At 45.2% G+C, this 18382-nt stretch overlaps 1 protein-coding gene across 2 annotated transcripts in view; it reads left to right on the top strand.

The window, feature by feature from the left end:
- MSH2 (mutS homolog 2) overlaps positions 1–18382 on the top strand; it is a 52685-nt gene that overhangs the window by 29802 nt on the left and 4501 nt on the right. Inside the window, exons 8-14 of one of the 2 annotated variants that reach the window (XM_068153678.1) lie at positions 953–1062; positions 3632–3755; positions 5073–5223; positions 8162–8259; positions 9869–10114; positions 12598–12802; positions 14942–15189. In XM_068153678.1, coding sequence (XP_068009779.1) covers positions 953–1062; positions 3632–3755; positions 5073–5223; positions 8162–8259; positions 9869–10114; positions 12598–12802; positions 14942–15189 — 1182 coding nt within the window. Of the gene's footprint in view, positions 1–952; positions 1063–3631; positions 3756–5072; positions 5224–8161; positions 8260–9868; positions 10115–12597; positions 12803–14941; positions 15190–18382 lie in introns of those variants that run through there. The other variant, XM_068153679.1, reaches the window with a different exon arrangement.

Genomic DNA, 18382 nt, shown 5'->3' with positions numbered 1-18382 from the left:
TTCAGTAATGCTAATCTTGCCATGATTAACTTGACGTGGCTGCAAAGATGTAAACATTCATTTACTGAGAGCATTTTCCCAGCTGGCTACTGAATAGGTGCTTATTTGTAGGCCTGAAGAAAATACTACTTTGACAGAACTGCCACAGTCTCTGCATGCTAAGTTAACTGTGATCTGCATTTATTGTTCAATGATTCTGCCACTTTACTCTGCTCTGCGGAGACCTCACCTGCAGTACTGCATTCATATCTGGAGCCCTCCATATAGCAAGGATATGGATCTGATGGAGTAGGGCCATGAGAATGAGCAGGGGGCTGGAGCACCTCTGCTATGAGGACAGGCTGAGGGAGCTGGGGGTGTTTAGCCTGGAGAAGAGAAGGCTCTGGGGAGACCTAATAGCAACCTTCCAGTACCTGAAAGGGGCCTGCATGAAGGATGGAGAGAGACTGTTTACAAAGGCCTGCAGTGATAGAATGAGGGGCAACGGCTTCAAACTAGAGAAGAGCAGATTAGATTGGATGTTAAGAAAAAGTTCTTTAGTATAAGGGCAGTGGAACACTGGAACAGGTTACCCAGAGAGATGGTTGAGGCCCCATCCCTGAAAATACTTAAAGTGAGGCTCAGGAGGGCTCTGGTAATCTGATCTAGTTGGGAATGTCCCTGCTGACTGCATGGGGGGTTGGACTAGGTGACCTATGACTCTATGACTTCAAGCCAGTACATCTGCTATGCAGTCTATCCTTGGTGCTGCAGAGTATCTGTATTAATAAAGACAGTTGGTAGATGGGATCATGCCAGCTTTAGGACAAGCTGTGCATCTGTCAGTGAGCTACTCATGGCCAATGTGAATGAAAATGGATCAGCTGTTGGGTTGTGCTCTTTGCCTTGGATAAGTGAATTTTCATGGAGTTGTGTGCTTTTGTGACTGATTTTTCTTGTTTGCTCTCACCAGGAGCTCACCAGATGTTGCTACTGGCAGTGTTTATAACACCTCTTAACGATATCTCCTCCGACTTCTCCAAGTTTGTGGAGATGATAGAAACAACATTGGACATGGATAAGGTATGGGCTGGTGTTTGGCAAGAGCTCTATTTTGCAGCTACAGTTTCTTACTGAACTTTACAATCTGCTCTACTCACTGAATTTAGTTAATCAGCTAAACTGTCACTTTAGCCATAGAATAGATGAAGACTGTTATTAGTATGGCAGCTGAGGATCTCTGGAGGCATTCCAAACCTGCCTGGAAGTGTACCTGGGTGATTTACTCTAGGTGATACTTCTCCAGCAGCAGGGGGGATTAGACTACATGATCTTCAGAGATCCCTTCCAGCCTCTACCACTCTGGGAAGAGGACATACATCTGCTGTCTGAAACTAAGTAGCCAATGTGAAAATGCATTGGGCACTTTGGTACTGGGGAGCTGAAACTATTTTTCAAACAGTTCATCAGGGTGAAAAGTGGGGAGGTTATTGTCCTGCTTTTCTGCATGGATCTCAAATCTAACATGTGCCTAGCACAATATTGCATATTCCTCTGCTTCTGTAAAGTTCAGTAAACTCAGCTCTATTAGGTGAGGTTAAGTCTTTGTAACAGGCAATCTTGCCTCTCTGAGAAGTGATTGACCTAGATATAAAGACTGACTTTACTTTCTAGTGTAAAGACAAAGTTCCTGTGTGACCTTCTGTAGGTGATCCTACTCTGGCAGAGGCCTTGGTCTGGATGATCTTTGGAGGTCCCTTCCAGCCCCTAGCTTCCTGTGATCCTCAGTAAGATGTTTCAATGATTTGGAAAACTTGGGAGGCTGTTAGGTTTGTCATTGTGTCAGTCACAGCTGACTGTAGAAATACAAGATCTCTGTGACTGTGTGCCAGGCCTGGCAGCATGGGCAAGGTGCTGAACTTCTGGAAGCTGCAAAGGCTTTAAAATTTTGAACACACAGATATTCTCCCAAGGCAGAAGCACTGCATTTTGTCTCTTCTGTGTATGCATTCAGCAACTGCTTTTTACTGGTAAAGGAAAGACTGTTTGATTGGCATGTTGCTGTAATTTGTGATCTATGCTAATGAAGAAATTTATAGCTTTATACTAGTTACAGACCATCTGTTGATGCAGTTTGTATGCCCTGGGATTGTTTTCCTTAAAACTAACAGCTGGTCTAAGCTTCACCCTTCATAGTCCAGCTCTTCAAATCTCTTTTCAACTTCTACTTTAGAAATGTTTTGCTGGCCTTCTAAAGAGAATAAGCAGTCAGTTATTTTTAATCAAGTCCCCTAAAATCCTGTGTGTCAGATGGGGGATTTTTTTTTTCCATTCAAGATGCTGGAAAACTCTTAACCAAGAGAATAAACCTTGTTCAAATAAATGTTGAACTTTGGCTTGAATTCCTCTTCAGGTTTTGAGGGAGTTCAAACGAAACACCCAGCTCTGTTCTGAGTGTGATTGAAGGACAGGTTGTCATAGTAACTAAATTATGTCAATAACCTGTGCCAATGTTATAAAAAAGACACATCTGAGTTCAAAAAAACCCTAAATGATGTCAGTAATCCATTCCAATGTTATGAAAAAGAAGCCTCTGAGTTCAAAGAGTGGGGGATGTGGTTATTCATTTACCTATCTGTAATACGAGTTAAGCAGCTGTCACTTCCATTTCTGTCTTTCACAGCATCCTGGGTGGCCTTTGAAACCCAGCTTCTCCAACCTCCTCCTCAAGTCAGGGCAACTTCCAAATTTGTTAGTACTTTTGGTATATAGTATTAAAAACACAGCCATTCACACAAGGACTTGTTTTGAGTTTAGCTATCTAGCCTAACAGAGTCATAGCTGTCACCCCATTCTTCCTAGCACCCGATTGAAATGTGACCCTCTTGGGTCTTAATTTCATTTGCTTTCTCTAGAACCCTTTTTGGAACCCTTTGCATGTTTCCATGTTGGACAACAGTGCTAATACTTTGCTGATTGTAGAAGTTTGCACCTTCAAAATGGAGTTGGGCTTGCAAATGGAACTTGATATTTGCAGGGGTGTGAGAAGCACAAACCTGGCTGTAGAAGCAGCTGTACCTCCTGACCATGTTTAGCTTGGAAGGAAATGTGGATGCCAGCCTTCCAATCACTAGGCTGGAAATGGGTAGGACTTCTGGTGATAACTGTGCAGGCTTCTTGTCTCACCTCTTGGGTGTGTTTTGGGCAGGAATTACTGTTGCAGAAACTTCTGTTTCCAAAGACTTGTTTTGAAATGCTCTGTCCTGATTAGCTGCCTCAGTCCAGTCTAGCACACAGATTATGTGCACAAGTTCAGTTTCCTCTGACTTCCCTTTTTCTCCTGCCTGCTGCTCGGTTATTTGTATGCAAAGAAAAGTGCAGATGACTCCACCTCAGAATGCAGAAGTCTGTTCAGTTGGTGTGTTGTGCTTGTATGAAGTATGTTATTTGAGGGGAAAAGATAGTTTTAAATGTATTTGTTTTGTAATTGAATCAGAGACCAATTATCACCTTGCATGACAGAAATGTTTACATCAATAAAGTGAACAAATGATGAAGTAAATGAATTTCACAGTGTGTGATCAGGTAGGTGATTCTTCTTTTTTCCTGCCTACATTCACGGTCATTTTCTTGTGATTTTTTTTTCCCCTAGGTGGAGAATCATGAATTTCTTGTCAAGGCTTCTTTTGATCCTAATCTGACAGAATTAAGAGAGGTGATGAATGAGCTGGAAGAAAAAATGCAGTCCTTCTTAAAGATTGCAGCCAAAGAACTAGGTAGGGCACGAAACTGCCTTTGATTCTTGCCTCCTTTGGAGATCAGGTGGCAAAAGCTGCTCTTGAGGAGTTAAGGGATATTTGTATTATTGTAATAGAACAGAATCGTTAAGGTTGGAAAGACCTCTAAGAACATCAAGTCCAACCTTCTACCCAACACCTCCATGACTGCTAGGCCATGTCTTCCATGCCACATCTACTCATTTTTCACACACCTCCAGGGATGGTGACTCCACCACCTCTCTGAACAGCTCATTCCAAAGCCTGACCACCTTTTTACTAAAGTTCTTCCTAATATCCAATTTTGTTATTAGCTTGGAGTCACAGTGCAGTCTGTTGAAGACTGAGTGGTTTTTGGCTGATTAGTTGGCTTTTTTCTCCCTTCTTTTAGGATGCTATTGTAAAATATTTCAGACACTGTCATGTATGTGGCAAGATACTGCAAAAGTCATGTTGTAGAGGTGTAGCTCCTCTAACCCTTGCCTAAGTCTAGTTCTGTTTTGCATCCTTGAGGACTTGCAGTGAAACTTTTGGGGTGGATTTTTTCCCCCTGTGCATTCTCCAGGGTGTCCGTGCAGAACGTGCCACAGGTGAAGCTGGCACAGGTGGTCATGGCTGGGCTCAAAGCTGCAACAGTAAGCTAAGGAAACGTTTAAATAGTTGTTGATCCTATACAAAAAATTCCTTGTGCATGAAACAGGCATGCAAAGAGCAAATTATAAGATAAAATCACAGAATCAACAGAATGGTTGGCTCTGAACTCCACCAGGGTCATTACTACACCAAATAATCACTTTTGAACGCAAATACGACAAGGAAAACTGTCAGCACCATAGTTATTTGATTACACCTTGAACAAGGTCCTGCATGTGTGTAGTGTGTGTTTGGTTGTTGTCCATATAAACAAGATACCTGTCTAAAAAGGAAAGACAAGACTGTATAGGGATGGAATGTGAGAAATCATGCCAGCAGAAGTACACATTAGAAGGATCACAAGACTGGAGCATACAGTCCATGTAGAATGTCCTTGCAGTGTGCTATGAACATGGCTCACATTTCTGGAGAATATGTGGCAATATAACAGTTGTGGACCTGACTTGGAATATGCAGTTTGAGAGCATATCAATAAATCAGTAAACTTCTCTTAGGTCTGGGTGTTTCCCATACCTGCACAGAACCAAAGTCAGTCTGCTCAATAGTGTATCGAAGAGGAGCTACATCGTGCAAGCTTGGGGATCAGTGAGAGGAAATGGAGCGAGCTGCAGGAGTTTTGATAATACAGTTGGGTTTTGGTTTTCCTTTCTTTTCATCTGAAAGGTTTGGAGGCTGGCAAAAGTATCAAGCTGGAGACAAATTCCCAGTTTGGACATCACTTCCGGATAACTTGTAAGGAGGAGAAGGTTCTGCGGAACAATTCCAAGTATGAAATAGTTGATACCCAGAAGAATGGGGTGAAGTTTACTAACAGGTAGGAGATCATCTGGGTAGCTTTTCAAGCCTGTTAAAGAAACAAAAGGATTCCTTTCTTTGTGATGATGCTGATAAACTTGTTTCCCCACACATCCTGAATGGCTGAGTGTTCACCTTTTTAAGTGGCCCACAGATTGAGATGCTGTGCAAGACTGGTGAGAGGGAGGAGTAGTGATGCAGTTTCTGTTCAAGGCTGCATTCCCCATTTACTTTGCCAACTCTTAGCTATTTTTGGTCTTTCGACCTGGGCTAATTTCTCTGGTTTAGCTGCAGCTAGCAGCATAATTGCATTCACCATGAGTGTTTATACAGGCACTTTCCCCAAGCTGCAATAGGGAAATGCTATTTATGTTTATCACCAAATATGATGTGCAGCAGTTTTGTTGGTAATTGTCTCTTACTTCACATCACACAGTAATTTCTGCTCTTCCTATGTATTGGGCTTTGATTCTGTGGCTCTGTAGATTGAGCTATTACAAAATTGCAGTCTTCAGGCTGATTGCCTGGATGCTGTTTCATGATCTCCTTGTTTGGACAGTAGCTCTGTCACAGGTTAGCCAAGCAAAAACTCTTTTTTGCTGAATTTTTAACTCTTCTAGATCATTTTAGAACAAACTGAGGGCTACCTTGGTCAGCAGATGTTTCTCTTTTGGTATTTCATTGGTTTGTTTTCTACAGAGCAAACAAAGCAGAAAGTTGCATATAGAGACTCAATAACTTGTGTTGAAGGGAATCTCTTGAGGTGAAGTGGTCTAACCCCTCCCTCAAAGCAGAACCACCTTGGAAGTTAGGTCCTACATCAAAGTTAGATAAGGTAGCTCAAAGTGTTTCCCAGGTGCCCATCTTTCAACCCTTGACCAGGTTATCTTGGTGGGGCACAAGCTCCCATGCTGAACCACTCTTTGTGACAGCTTTTCTAGTCAGCTCTAATGCAAATTTTGGTTGCAGTAGCCTGGGGGTTTGCATGGTTTGCTTTGTTTTTTCTCCTTTTGCTATGCAACTCCAAGAATAGTCTTGTGCCTCTCATATCCAGGCTGACTCCACATTCTCTCAGCCTGCTCAGGCATCTCTCTGAGCCTGTCCTTGTATGCTATGTGGTTCCAGATCTTTGTGGTGGCCATCTGCTCCAGGTGGGAAGACAAAACTGGAGTCAGTACTGCAGATGTGCTCTCATGAGTACTGAGTAGATGGGAAGAATCACTGCTTTTGTCATGCTGGCTAAGTTCTTGCTATTCCAGCCAGGGTGGGCTTGGCCTTTTCTGCTTCAGGGACACACAGCTGCCTTGTGTTCAGCATCTTGTCCACTGGATCCCCCCAGCTTCCTTCATGAGTAACTCTTACAGCCATTTGGCCCCCAGTCTGTACTGTTGGGTGGAGTTATTTCATCCCCAGTGCAGGACTTTACATTTGTCTGTGCTGAAATTCTTCTTCACCTATTTCTTCAGTCTGTAGATAACCCAATGAACAAGCAGCCCTCTCCTCCAGCCTACTGACAGCTCCCCTTAATGTGGTCTTGCACTCTCAGCAAGACTGTGAACATTTGAGACTGCATTCAGTCCCATCATTCAGGTTGTTAATCAAGCCATAAATAGTACCAGCCCCAGTGTCCACCCTAAGAAGTGCTGCTAATGATCAGCCACAGTCAGCAACCTTCAGACAAGATTCTGCAGATCCAGGAGAGAAAAGCAGTCTTTAGGTCTCCTGCATGTGTTATATATGGAAGGGTAAAAATAGCAGAGATTAATACACTGTACAGTCTGTTTCAGACAAACCACACTGATACTGCTCTATGTGTCAAAACAGCTCCTGCTGGAGTTAGCATCAGGGAAGTGAGTTTGAGAGGGAGATCTTGGCTGACAGACACATCTGAGGAGCACTTCCTACAGGGCAAGGTTGGTTTCAAGCCAGTGATATTACTAATCGTGATTGGTTTTGCTGATCACTCACTTTCAAGGTGATAAATCTTACTCTGAAAAGGAGGGCAAACATACTGCCTCATGCCAGCCTGTGTGTTTTGTGCCCACTTACTTCAATGAACAAAGTGGGAACTTGAGTTTTGTTTTGACATTCACTCAGAGGAATTTTGTTTCAAAGCATCCCTGACTTTGAACCCAGCTTTTTTTCTTTCCTTCTTTTCAGTCTAAGTATGTTATGGATCCAAAGGAGTGAGGAAGTTAGGCTTTTCATTAACTGAAAAGATGGTACTTGGAACCTCTACTCTGTCATCTGTTACTTTCTCTTCTGGAACAAGCCCACAGAACAAACTAATAAACCAGGCTTCTCTGTGCTTATTTAAGCTATAGTTGCCTCTGTAGATGGTCCTGGAAGCCCAAGGCTGACTTCAGCTTCCAGTATGGGAGCACTGCTAGGATGTGTTTCATACTCAGTCCTGCAGATTCTGCTCTGTGCTCAGAAATGAGCTTGAGAAGAATAGACACTTGTTTAAACTCTCTCTTGATTTCAACTCACCTTGTTTTGAAGAACCTGTTGTTGGTGACAGCTCACTGAGGTTTTTACTGAATGGAAGAAGTTCAGTGCCTTCAGCCCTGATATGGCTGTTGTAGGACTAGGACTCTGGGCTAATCACCTGGCTGCTTAGCAGTTCTTCTCTGCCAGTTCTATAACTGATGACATCATCTTGCAAAAGGCCAGAAGTTCAGCTTCAAGACTAGCATGTCTGTAACAGACAGCTACTGGTAAGGCTTTTCAGAATGATGTTTTGCCCTTGTGGGTGATACTCCACTTGGAATTCATCTTACTGACATCCTGGCGTGGAGCAATCATAGATTAGTTGCTTTGTGGTCCTGTTGCTGAACCTTGCTGTTGAAACAGGTGGGGACAACTGGTATTGAGTCATAGGTGAGGAGGCCAGAAGCTTTGCACTGTAGTCAAAACCAGACTATCACAGCTTCTAAATGTTCTGCTTTTGTTCCCAGCAAACTGAGCTCCGTCAATGAGGAATATATAAAGAGCAGAGAAGAGTACGAAGAGGCTCAGGATGCAATTGTTAAGGAAATCATTAATATTGCTTCAGGTGACTATGTCAATATCACTGTGTGGCACTGTCTGCAATGCTGGGAGGATTTGCAGGTAGTTTGTAGATCCTTCTGTTGAGAAGAACCCTTACATTCCTCAAGGAATTAGTGTGAGAAGCGAAGTTTGGCTTTTAGACAGTTGTTGACAGTTTGAAATCTACTGTCCTCTGTGGTCAGCCTCTTTGCTGGCATTGCTGCAAATGTGCAGTGATGGGTGTGTGCAAATGCTCATCCCATAAAAGGAACAAAACATGCCTATAAAGGCCACATCTATCCTTCACCTGCCTCCCTGACTCTCCACCCAAATGGCAGACAAAGTGAAAGGCAAAAGAGGTAAAGGCCAAGAGCTTGAGGGAGTGGGTCCTGAGGTCTGTGAAGGATGGTGAGGAATGAATGCAATATAGGCTCAAGTTAGTTACTCTTTGTCTGGTTTAGAGCCCCTCAGTTCAAGATGGACCTCAGGGAGCTGCTTGAAAGAGTCCAGCTCATAGCCACAAAAAGTCTGAAAGTAGTGGAACATCTCCCTGCTGAGGAAAGGCTGAGGGAGCTGGAGGTCTTCAGCTTGGAGAGGAGGAGCCTGAGGGGTGACCTCATTCATGTTGATAAAGATGGGCAGGCAATGTCACCCTGGAGGATGAAGCCAGGCTCTGCTCAGTGAAGCCCAATGATGGGACAAGAGGCAATGTGTGCAAGCTGGAGCAGAGGAGGTTCCACATGAACAGAAAGAAAAATTTTGTCACTGTGAGGGTAACAAAACACTGGAACAGGCTGCTCAGAGAGGCTGTGGAGTCTCCTTCTCTGGAGACATTCAGAACCTGCCTGTTCATGTTCCTGTGTGACCTTCTCTAGGTGGTCCTGCTCTGGCGGGGGGTTGGACTGGATGATATTTTGAGGTCCCTTCCACCCCTTAATGTGTTGTGATTTTGTGACTCTTTCTGTATCTCTTTGGGTCCCTTCCAACCCCTAACATCCTGTGATCCTGTGACCTCATCTGGAACATGCATCCTATTCATAGAGGTGCTGGATGGTTTACTTGTGTTGACTCCTGTCCCCCATCCCTTTCCCTGAAAAAAGACCAACAACACAACAAACCCACTAAAGCTTAAACTGGTGCTGGGGATGCTGGGCCATCTAGTTCAGTTGTCTAGTATCACAGACACTGTATCTGACAAACCTCTCTGTACATTCCTTCACATCAAAACAAATGGTTGCTGTGTTTGGATTGGGAGTGCTGTGTCTCTGCTTGCATGAGCATGGGAATGCAGTGTACTGAGGAAGGAAGCTTACTGCATTTCCAGCCATCTTGCCTGTGTGAGCATTTGCCTTCCCATACTGAGATAAGCTGTTTCTCATTGTCTAATGATAACGCAAAAGATTCAACATGGCTTGACCTCTTCCTCTCTTAGTCTGAAGTCCCCTTGTAGTCAAAGCCTGGAAACTTCAGGATGGCATCTTAGACTCTCCTAGAAGGTGGCTGATGTCTTGAACAGAATTGTCTTTTCATGCAGGTGAATTGGTTTTATGGGCTCAGTATAGGCTTCAGGATAAGGTTTCAACAAGGACAGAAACATTCCTGTGTTGATTTTGTGCATCTGTGTTCAAAACCAGGTTATGCAGAGCCAATCCAGACCATGAATGATGTGATAGCTCAGTTGGATGCCGTTGTCAGTTTCGCTCACGTGTCAAACGGAGCCCCGGTGCCCTACATCCGCCCTGTCATCCTGGAGAAGGGACAAGGAAGGATTGTGCTGAAAGGGGCCAGGCACCCTTGCATTGAAGTACAAGATGAGGTGGCCTTCATCCCCAATGATGTTACATTTGAGAAGGACAAGCAGATGTTCCACATTATTACTGGTAAATGTTTCTGTTCTCTTTCATGTTGATACTGAGATTTAAGTGTCTCCAGTATTTCCAATAGCGATGTCTTGAAAAGAAGTAAGCAAACAGGTAGTGTCCTGGGCTTCATCAAAAGATGGGTGGTCAGCAGGACAAGGGAGGTGATTCTGCCCCTCTGCTGTTGTGAGGCCCCACCTGGAGTGATGGCTCCATCTCAACCCCTCAACACAAGACAGACATGGATCTTTTGGAGAGGATCCAGAGAAGGGCAGTGAAGATGATTCTAAGGGCTGGAGCACCTCTCCTCTGAGGACAGGCTGAGGGAGTTAGGTCTGTTCAGCCTGGAGAAGAGAAGGCTCCTGGGACACCTTGTAGCAGGCTTCCAGTACCTGAAGGAGGCTACAGGAAAGCTGGTGAGGGATTGCTCATAAGGGCCTGTGGTGAGAGCATGAGGGGCAATGGTGTTAAACTAGAGCAGGGTAGATTTAGACTGGGCATTAGGAAGAAGTTCTTTACTGTGAGGGTGGTGAGACACTGGAACAGGCTGCCCAAAGAAGTTGTGGACACCTCATCCCTGGAAGTGTTTAAGAGCAGGCTGGATGAGGCTTTGAGCAAGCTGCTCTCGTGGGAGGTCTGGAGGGGGTGAGAAGTTGGTGATCTTTAAAGTTCCAAATCAAGCCACTCTCTGAACCCAAAAACTCTGCAAAACTGTCTTATTTCTCCTATCATTAGAAGGTAAGCAGCTAGCAAGTTGCTTGATTTTCTGTGTGGGGGATAAGACTTAGCTCTGGAAAAGATGGGAGGGTGTTTGTAAGCTCTTGTTTAATACAGTAGGAAAAGGAAGCACGCCCAATGTTCTTGTGAAATGCTTCCCTTAGTGGGTACTGTGTATGTTTGTGCACATAGACACACGTCTCTCATCTTCCAAACAAGTACTCATGGAATTAGTTGTTTTGGTTGTAGTTATTGTGCACTCTTTGGAGAAGGAGATTGCTAGGCTAGCAGTAATCATTTGGGGGAAGAATAGAGACTGCTTGGACAATGGGAAATAACCAATTAGACCTTAGTAGATGTGTTCTTGGCTTTGGTGACTGTGACTCCACAAGCCAGGCAACCTCCAGAGCCTGGGAAACCTCAACCTGCCTAAATGACTTGGAAAATTCCACTAGCCATCAACTGTACTGTCTCCATGCTGGCACATTTTGTAGGCAAAGATTTTCAGCAGTTAATGTTTTCTTTCTTCAGTGTTAAAGTCATTGTGCAATACAAAACGTGTTTCAATCACTGGGCCCTTTCCCCTCTGCCAATTCTTTGGTGCAATTAAGATCATTTTACTACACAGGAAAACATTTTGTTTTTTAGTGTTTATAGATTAAATGGAATTTCAATTTCCATCCAGATGTCCTTGACATACATTCTGAGTAGCTAAAGAGTAAAATTGGGTTTAATGAGCAGTTTGCTGGAAAATACCTTTTGTTTCATTTGGACTCCAGTTAAAATTAACTTACTGATATCAGGGTTTGCTGATCCAGAATCCCCTTGGATGGCAATTTACATCAGTTTCATTAGCTTTTAGCCAGTCTGTAATTTTTAGAGACTAATCATAATTGTTATTTAAAGTGGAAGCAAATAATGTGCCTCTTCAAGCAGCAATATTGATGACAGAGCTTAAAGCCCAGGGCCCTGTGGGTCAGATGACTGCTTACACTTCTGAGAAATTCCCAAACTGGGGGGGTTGCAATTAAGAGCACCCTGATGACCCAGAACTAAGCAGGGAAGTTGACACCCCAGAAGGATGAGCTAGCCTCCAGGAAAACCTTGACAGGCTGGTCAAGTGGGCAAGAGGGAACTGCATGAAGTTGAATGAAGCCAAGTGTAGGGTTGTGCACCTGGGAACACAGCAGCTCAGCTTGGGAGCCACCTGGTTGAGAGCAGTGCTGTGGAGAGGGACCTGGGGGTCTTGGTGGACAAAAGGCTCAACATGAGTGAACAGTGTGCTGCAGTGGCAAAGGAAGCCAGCAGGATGCTGAGTTTCATTGATTAGGGTATCCCCAGCAGGGACAAAGGTGTCATTCTCCCACTCTACTCAGCTCTGGGCAGGCTGCACCTTGAGCACTGTGCAGAGTTTTGGTCCCTGCTACACAAGAAGGATTCACACAGGCTGGAAAGGGTCTAGAGAAGGGCCACAAGAATAATCAGAGCACTGGAAGCCCTGGCATATGAAGGAAGGCTGAGAGGACTGGGTTAAAGAAAGGCCTCTAATGCTCTCTGATCACCTTCCTTTTGGTAAAGCTGCTGTGTTGGGGTGCTGCAAGCCTTAGGAGTCGTGGCTGCACTCGCTGGTAGACAAATCTGCTACTCCTTCCTGGCAAGGGAGTAGTGAGTTGCAATGTCCTTTGTTTTAAAGGAGAACAGGCTGTAAATTGAAAGAACTGTGGGGCTGTAAAAGATGATGGTGGTTTGCTTGTTCTTTCAATCAGTCTTCAACATTTCCTCTTTAGGCCCTAACATGGGGGGAAAATCAACTTACATCCGCCAGACAGGAGTGATCGTTCTGATGGCCCAGATTGGCTGCTTTGTACCCTGCAGCTCTGCAGAAATCACCATTGTGGATTGTATCCTGGCCCGGGTGGGAGCTGGAGACAGCCAGCTGAAAGGGGTGTCCACTTTCATGGCTGAAATGCTAGAAACTGCTTCAATCCTTAGGTGAGTCCTGTGCTGCTTTGCTTTGGTTGGTTGGGCTTGATGGTGGGAAAGGAGGTGCTCTCAGACAGACAAATTAAGACTTCATTTTCTCTAGGATCTCAGTAGAGGATCTCAAGGGTTTTAGCAGCTTCCTAAGTTCTTGAGGTAGCCTTCTGTTTATTGCAGTGGTCATATAGAGCTGCTACTCAGAAGGCTAGAGCCAGGCTCTGCTCAGTGGTGTGCAGGGATAGGACAAGGGGAGTGGTTGCAAGCTGCAGCAGAGGAGGCTCCATGTGAACAAAAGGAAAAACTGTCACACTGAGGGTGTCAGAGCCCTGGAGCAGGCTCCCCAGAGGGGCTGTGGAGTCTCCTTCTCTGGAGACATTTAAAACCTGCCTGTTCATGTTCCTTTGTGACCTCCTGTAGGTGCTCCTCCTCTGCCAGGGGGTTTAGACTGGATGATCACAGTATCACTTAGGTTGGAAAGGACCTCGAGGATCATCGAGTCCAACCTGACACCGCAGACCCCATGACTAGACCATGGCACCAAGTGCCATGTCCAATCTCCCCTTGAACGCCTCCAGGGTCGATGACTCAACCACCTCCCTGGGCAACCCATTCCAATGCCGAATGACTCGCTCGGTGAAGAACTTCCTCCTCACCTCGAGTCTGAACCTCCCCTGGCGCAGCTTGAGACTGTGTCCCCTTGTTCTGGTGCTGGTTGCCTGGGAGAAGAGGCCAACTCCCTCCTGGCTACAACCACCCTTCAGGTAGTTGTAGAGGGCAATAAGGTCACCCCTGAGCCTCCTCTTCTCCAGGCTAAACAATCCCAGCTCCCTCAGCCTCTCCTCATAGGGCTTGTGTTCAAGGCCTCTCACCAGCCTTGTTGCCCTTCTCTGGACACGCTCAAGTGTCTCAATGTCCTTCTTAAACTGAGGAGCCCAGAACTGGACACAGTACTCAAGGTGCGGCCTAACCAGAGCAGAGTACAGGGGCACTATGACCTCCCTGCTCCTGCTGGCCACACTATTCCTAATGCAGGCCAGAATGCTATTGGCCCTCCTGGCCACCTGAGCACACTGCTGGCTCATATTCAGGTGGCTGTCGATCAGCACCCCCAGGTCCCTCTCTGTCTGGGAGCTCTCCAGCCACTCGGACCCCAGCCTATAGCTCTGCATGGGATTGCCATAGCCAAAGTGCAGCCCCTGGCACTTGGACTTGTTGAAAGCCATCCCATTGGACTCTGCCCATCTTTCCAGTCGGTCGAGGTCCCTCTGCAGAGCCTTTCTACCCTCTAATTGACTAACATCTGCCCCTAACTTTGTGTCATCTGCAAACTTGCTGATGACTGACTCTACCCCTTCATCCAGATCATCAACGAATATGTTGAAGAGGACAGGGCCCAGCACTGATCCCTGGGGGACACCACTGGTGACTGGCCTCCAGCTGGATGCGGCACCGTTCACAACCACTCTCTGGGCCCGGCCCTCCAGCCAGTTCCTAACCCAGCACAGAGTGTAGTGGTCCAATCCACAGGCTGACAGCTTAGTCAGCAGTTTGCTGTGGGGGACGGTGTCAAAGGCCTTGCTGAAGTCTAGGTAGACCACATCCACAGGCCTCCCCACATCCACCAGGCGGGTCACCTGATCATAGAAAGAGATCAGGTTGGAGAGGCAGGATCTGCCCTTCCTGAATCCATGTTGGCTGGACCTGAGCCCTTGGCCATCCTTCAGGTGCGCAGTTATTGCTGCCAGGATAATCTGCTCCATCACTTTCCCTGGCACTGAGGTCAGGCTGACTGGCCTGTAGTTTCCAGGTTCCTCCATCCGACCCTTCTTGTGGATGGGGACCACGTTGGCCAGTTTCCAGTCATCTGGGACCTCACCAGTGAGCCAGGACTGGAGGAAAACATGATGTTCAAGGTCACTTCCAAGTCCTAATGTTCTGTGATTCCGTGAGGCCGAAGCCAACAAATTGACAATGAAACAAATTAGGAATGGCCACTGTGACACCCTGTGTGCTCTTTATTTCTATGTCTCTGTGTAAATAGGAAAGTTCTTACTCTTTTCTGCTTATACACCTGCAACATGGCTTGAGGTACTCCCAACATCCAGAGTTCACGCTGTTCTGAAATGGTATAAAATACTCTTGTGTTTGCAGGACGGCCTCTGAGAACTCCCTGATCATCATTGATGAGCTGGGAAGAGGAACTTCCACCTATGATGGCTTTGGCTTAGCCTGGGCTATTTCAGAATACATTGCTAGCAAAATCCGTGCCTTCTGCATGTTTGCTACCCACTTCCACGAGCTGACAGCTCTTGCTGAGCAGGTGCCCACAGTAAATAACCTCCATGTCACTGCTCTGACCAGTGATGACACCCTGACAATGCTGTATCGTGTCAAGGAAGGTAAGAGAGGAGAAAACTTAATGGGGGGGAAAACCCCAAACAACCAACCCACTTAAAATACCATGTTGTACCTCAGGCTTTGGGTTTATCATAGATGTGTTCAGTGTATGGCAGGAGCTCGGTCCATGCCTGCTGAAGAGAGTCCAACAGAGAGCCACAAGGATGATCAGGGGACTTGAGCATCTCCCCTGTGAAGAGAGGCTGAGAGCCCTGAGGCTGTTTAGTCTTGAGAGGACTGAGAGGGGATCTGATCACTGTGTGAGGGGTGGGTGTCAAGTGGAGGGGGCCAATTCCTTTTTCATGGTACATGGTAATTGGACAAGAAACAACAGGTACGCACTTGACCACAGAAGGTTTCACCTCAACATGAGAAACTCCTTTACAGTGAGGGTGATGGAGCACTGGAACAGGCTGCCCAGAGAGGTGGTGGAATCTCCTTCTCTGGAGACTTTCAAAACCTTAATCCAACTGCCAGGTCAGGTAGATGTGGTGCAAAAGGACATGGTTTGGCACCAGGCTTGGTAGTTAGGTGATGCTTGGACTTGATGATCTTAAAAGGTATTTTCCAACCCAAGCGATTCAGGTTCTGTCTCAAGTCCTGGAGACTGTTCTTCCCTTACTTTAGGACTGCATCTTACAGCCTCAATAGCTGAACTTCATTCCTCATTTTCAAAGCTCTTTTGTCATGTTCACACAATGCCAATAACTGCTCATAATAACTCAGCTCAGGGTCAATGCATATTCAGTATGTGTTATCCTGGAACTCCCTCCAGTGCTTCCTCATTTCTTCAGTCAGTTTAGGACTCTTCAGTTCATTCTTTCTTCTGAAATGACTCTTAATATTCCCTCCAGTGATTAATTATTTTGTTATGCTTTTAAAACTGATTTCTGTGATCCCCACAGGCTCTCACTGGGCTGTTAAGTGTCTTTAGACAATTGGTAAATTGTTTTTATTACCTCCTGATCTGAGCCTCTCTCAAAGGGCACTACATTCTAGTTCTACTCTTATGTTACTAATTGACTATTTCTTACTCTTGTCCTCTGGTTTGAAGTCTCTGAAACTGCTTCATTTCTTCCCCTTTGATTATTTCTATAATCACTTCTAATTTTGTATTTCCCTGTGGTTACAATCTTGCAGTTAGGTTGCAAGTAATTCCCTGTAAAGCTGGGAGACTGCTTTGAGCAAGGGGAATCAAAGCATGACCAGAAGGACTGCTTTCCCCTGGTTTTACAGAGACTCTGCTTAAAGCTGGTTAGACTATCTCTGGCTGCCAGTTTTGCTGCTTGTAACTCTGTGTACTTATCTTTTGATAGCTTGATTCCTTAGCAGTTGTCTCTGTTTTCCTCTGTGCATGCACTTTTCCTAAGCAGAGCCCATTCTTTGCTTCTGAGTAGTGAATTGCTGTGGCCCTGGTGCCAGCTTTGTTGCCCTTCTCTGACTATGCTTCAGCACCTCAATGTCTTTCTTTTAGTGGAGGCCCCAAAACTGAACCCAGTGCTCAAGATATGGCCTCCCCAGTGCTGAGTACAGGGGAGCAGTTACTTCCCTGGTTCTGGTCACACTATTCCTGATCCAAGCCAGGATGCTGGTGCCTTTCTTGGCCACCTGGGCACATGATAGCTCATGTTCAGCAGGCTGTCTGTCAGTACCCCCAGGTGACTGCTGGGCAGTTTTCTGACTGACTGCTATGCCCCTAGCCTGGAGCACTGCATGGGGTTGTTGTGATCAAGTAATTAGTATCCATCTACTTAAAACTCTGTCAGATGAGAGAGAGCATTACAAAATCTTCATCTAAAACACCTGGTCTCAAATGGAATGTCTCTTTTGTATGTTCTTGCATTTAGTGCTGTGCTGCTCCACTTTTGGAAGAGTTCTGTTGTTCAGGCAGGGATGTGAATATAGGCAGCTCAGCTACAGCTGTGTTTTGAACCAAGCAGCAAGTTCCATGTGGTTTGAAATGTATAACTAAATCTGAATGCATGACAAGGAACACTTATACAATATTTTTTACCCCTGCTATCATGCTTCAGGTGTGGCAGAATGACTGGGAGAGGAGTCACAGAAAGCATTGTGGGCTCTCTGAGCAAAGGCCTGAGTTGGCTTTGTCTGGGCAGGCAGGTACTTCTAATAGAAAATGAAGAAGACTAATTTCTGCTTAAAAACAGTAATTTCCATTTAGAAACTTCAGAGAGTACAAGGTTAGTAAACCAGAGGAAAATATATCTAAATGCTGCTTCCCTTTACCTGGCTTCTTTCAGTTAGCCAGCACTTAGCAGATGATTAGTTAAGGATCATTTTCCATGGGGAATTAACTTAGTCATAACTCCTTGCTGGAGACCAGAATGAAAAGGATGCAGTAGTATTTGTGGGTGGCCAATCAGAACTGCAGCTGACAGATTGTATCAGAGGGCTTTTGATACTGAAGTGAAAATGATTTTATATAACTGTAGAATTGATATATTTTGAGCAATTCTGAGAGCTTTTCTCTTTCAACCAAATGTTATAACCAGTGTATTAATTGAAGTGAGTGCGAACTTTAAAGCTGAAAGGTTTTGGTATAATTAAAAGATGGCTTCTGGGCACTGAGGAGTTGGTACTAATGGGAAGGGGGAGGATGATTGAGAGTGGCACATTTAAAACAATGTTATATATATATAGACCCACACATATAAATGAACTGAGAAAAAATACACATGGAAAAACAAATCATGCAAATTACAGTAGTCTCCAGATTGTGCTGAAGCACTTTCATAAAAACCATTATTCAATTTCATTCAAGAGCTAGAGGGAAATTCTTTCTGCCTGAAGAGTTTTCCCTTTCTCCTGAAGCACTTTTTGGAGTCCTGCAGTTATGGCTGTAAGAGAGCTTCCTTAAGTAAGAGCATGTTCTTTAGCCTGTGCTATCATCTGTGGTCTGAAAGGTCAACTGGAAAGTGCTGGGAGAACCAAACTGTGTCACACATTTAATTCTTCACAACACACAACTATGGCAAGTGTGTTCCTTTCATCTTGCATCTGGGAAGGAACAGCACCATGGACCAGTATAGGTTGGGCACTGACCTGCTGGAGAGGAGCACAGAGGAGAGGGACCTGGGGGTCCTGCTGGACAGAAAGATGGCCATGAGCCAGCAGTGTGCTCAAGAAAGCCAATGGTATGCTGGGATGGGTTAGAAAGGATATGGCTAGTAGGTC

The sequence above is a fragment of the Melanerpes formicivorus genome, unplaced genomic scaffold (genome assembly GCF_026170545.1).
Source record: "Melanerpes formicivorus ecotype bairdi unplaced genomic scaffold, bMelFor1.0.p_v2 SCAF_26, whole genome shotgun sequence".
NCBI classification, from domain to species: Eukaryota; Metazoa; Chordata; class Aves; order Piciformes; family Picidae; genus Melanerpes; species Melanerpes formicivorus.
The sequence above is the reverse complement of the archived record's forward strand: the minus strand, read 5'-3'. Positions and strand labels throughout refer to the sequence as shown.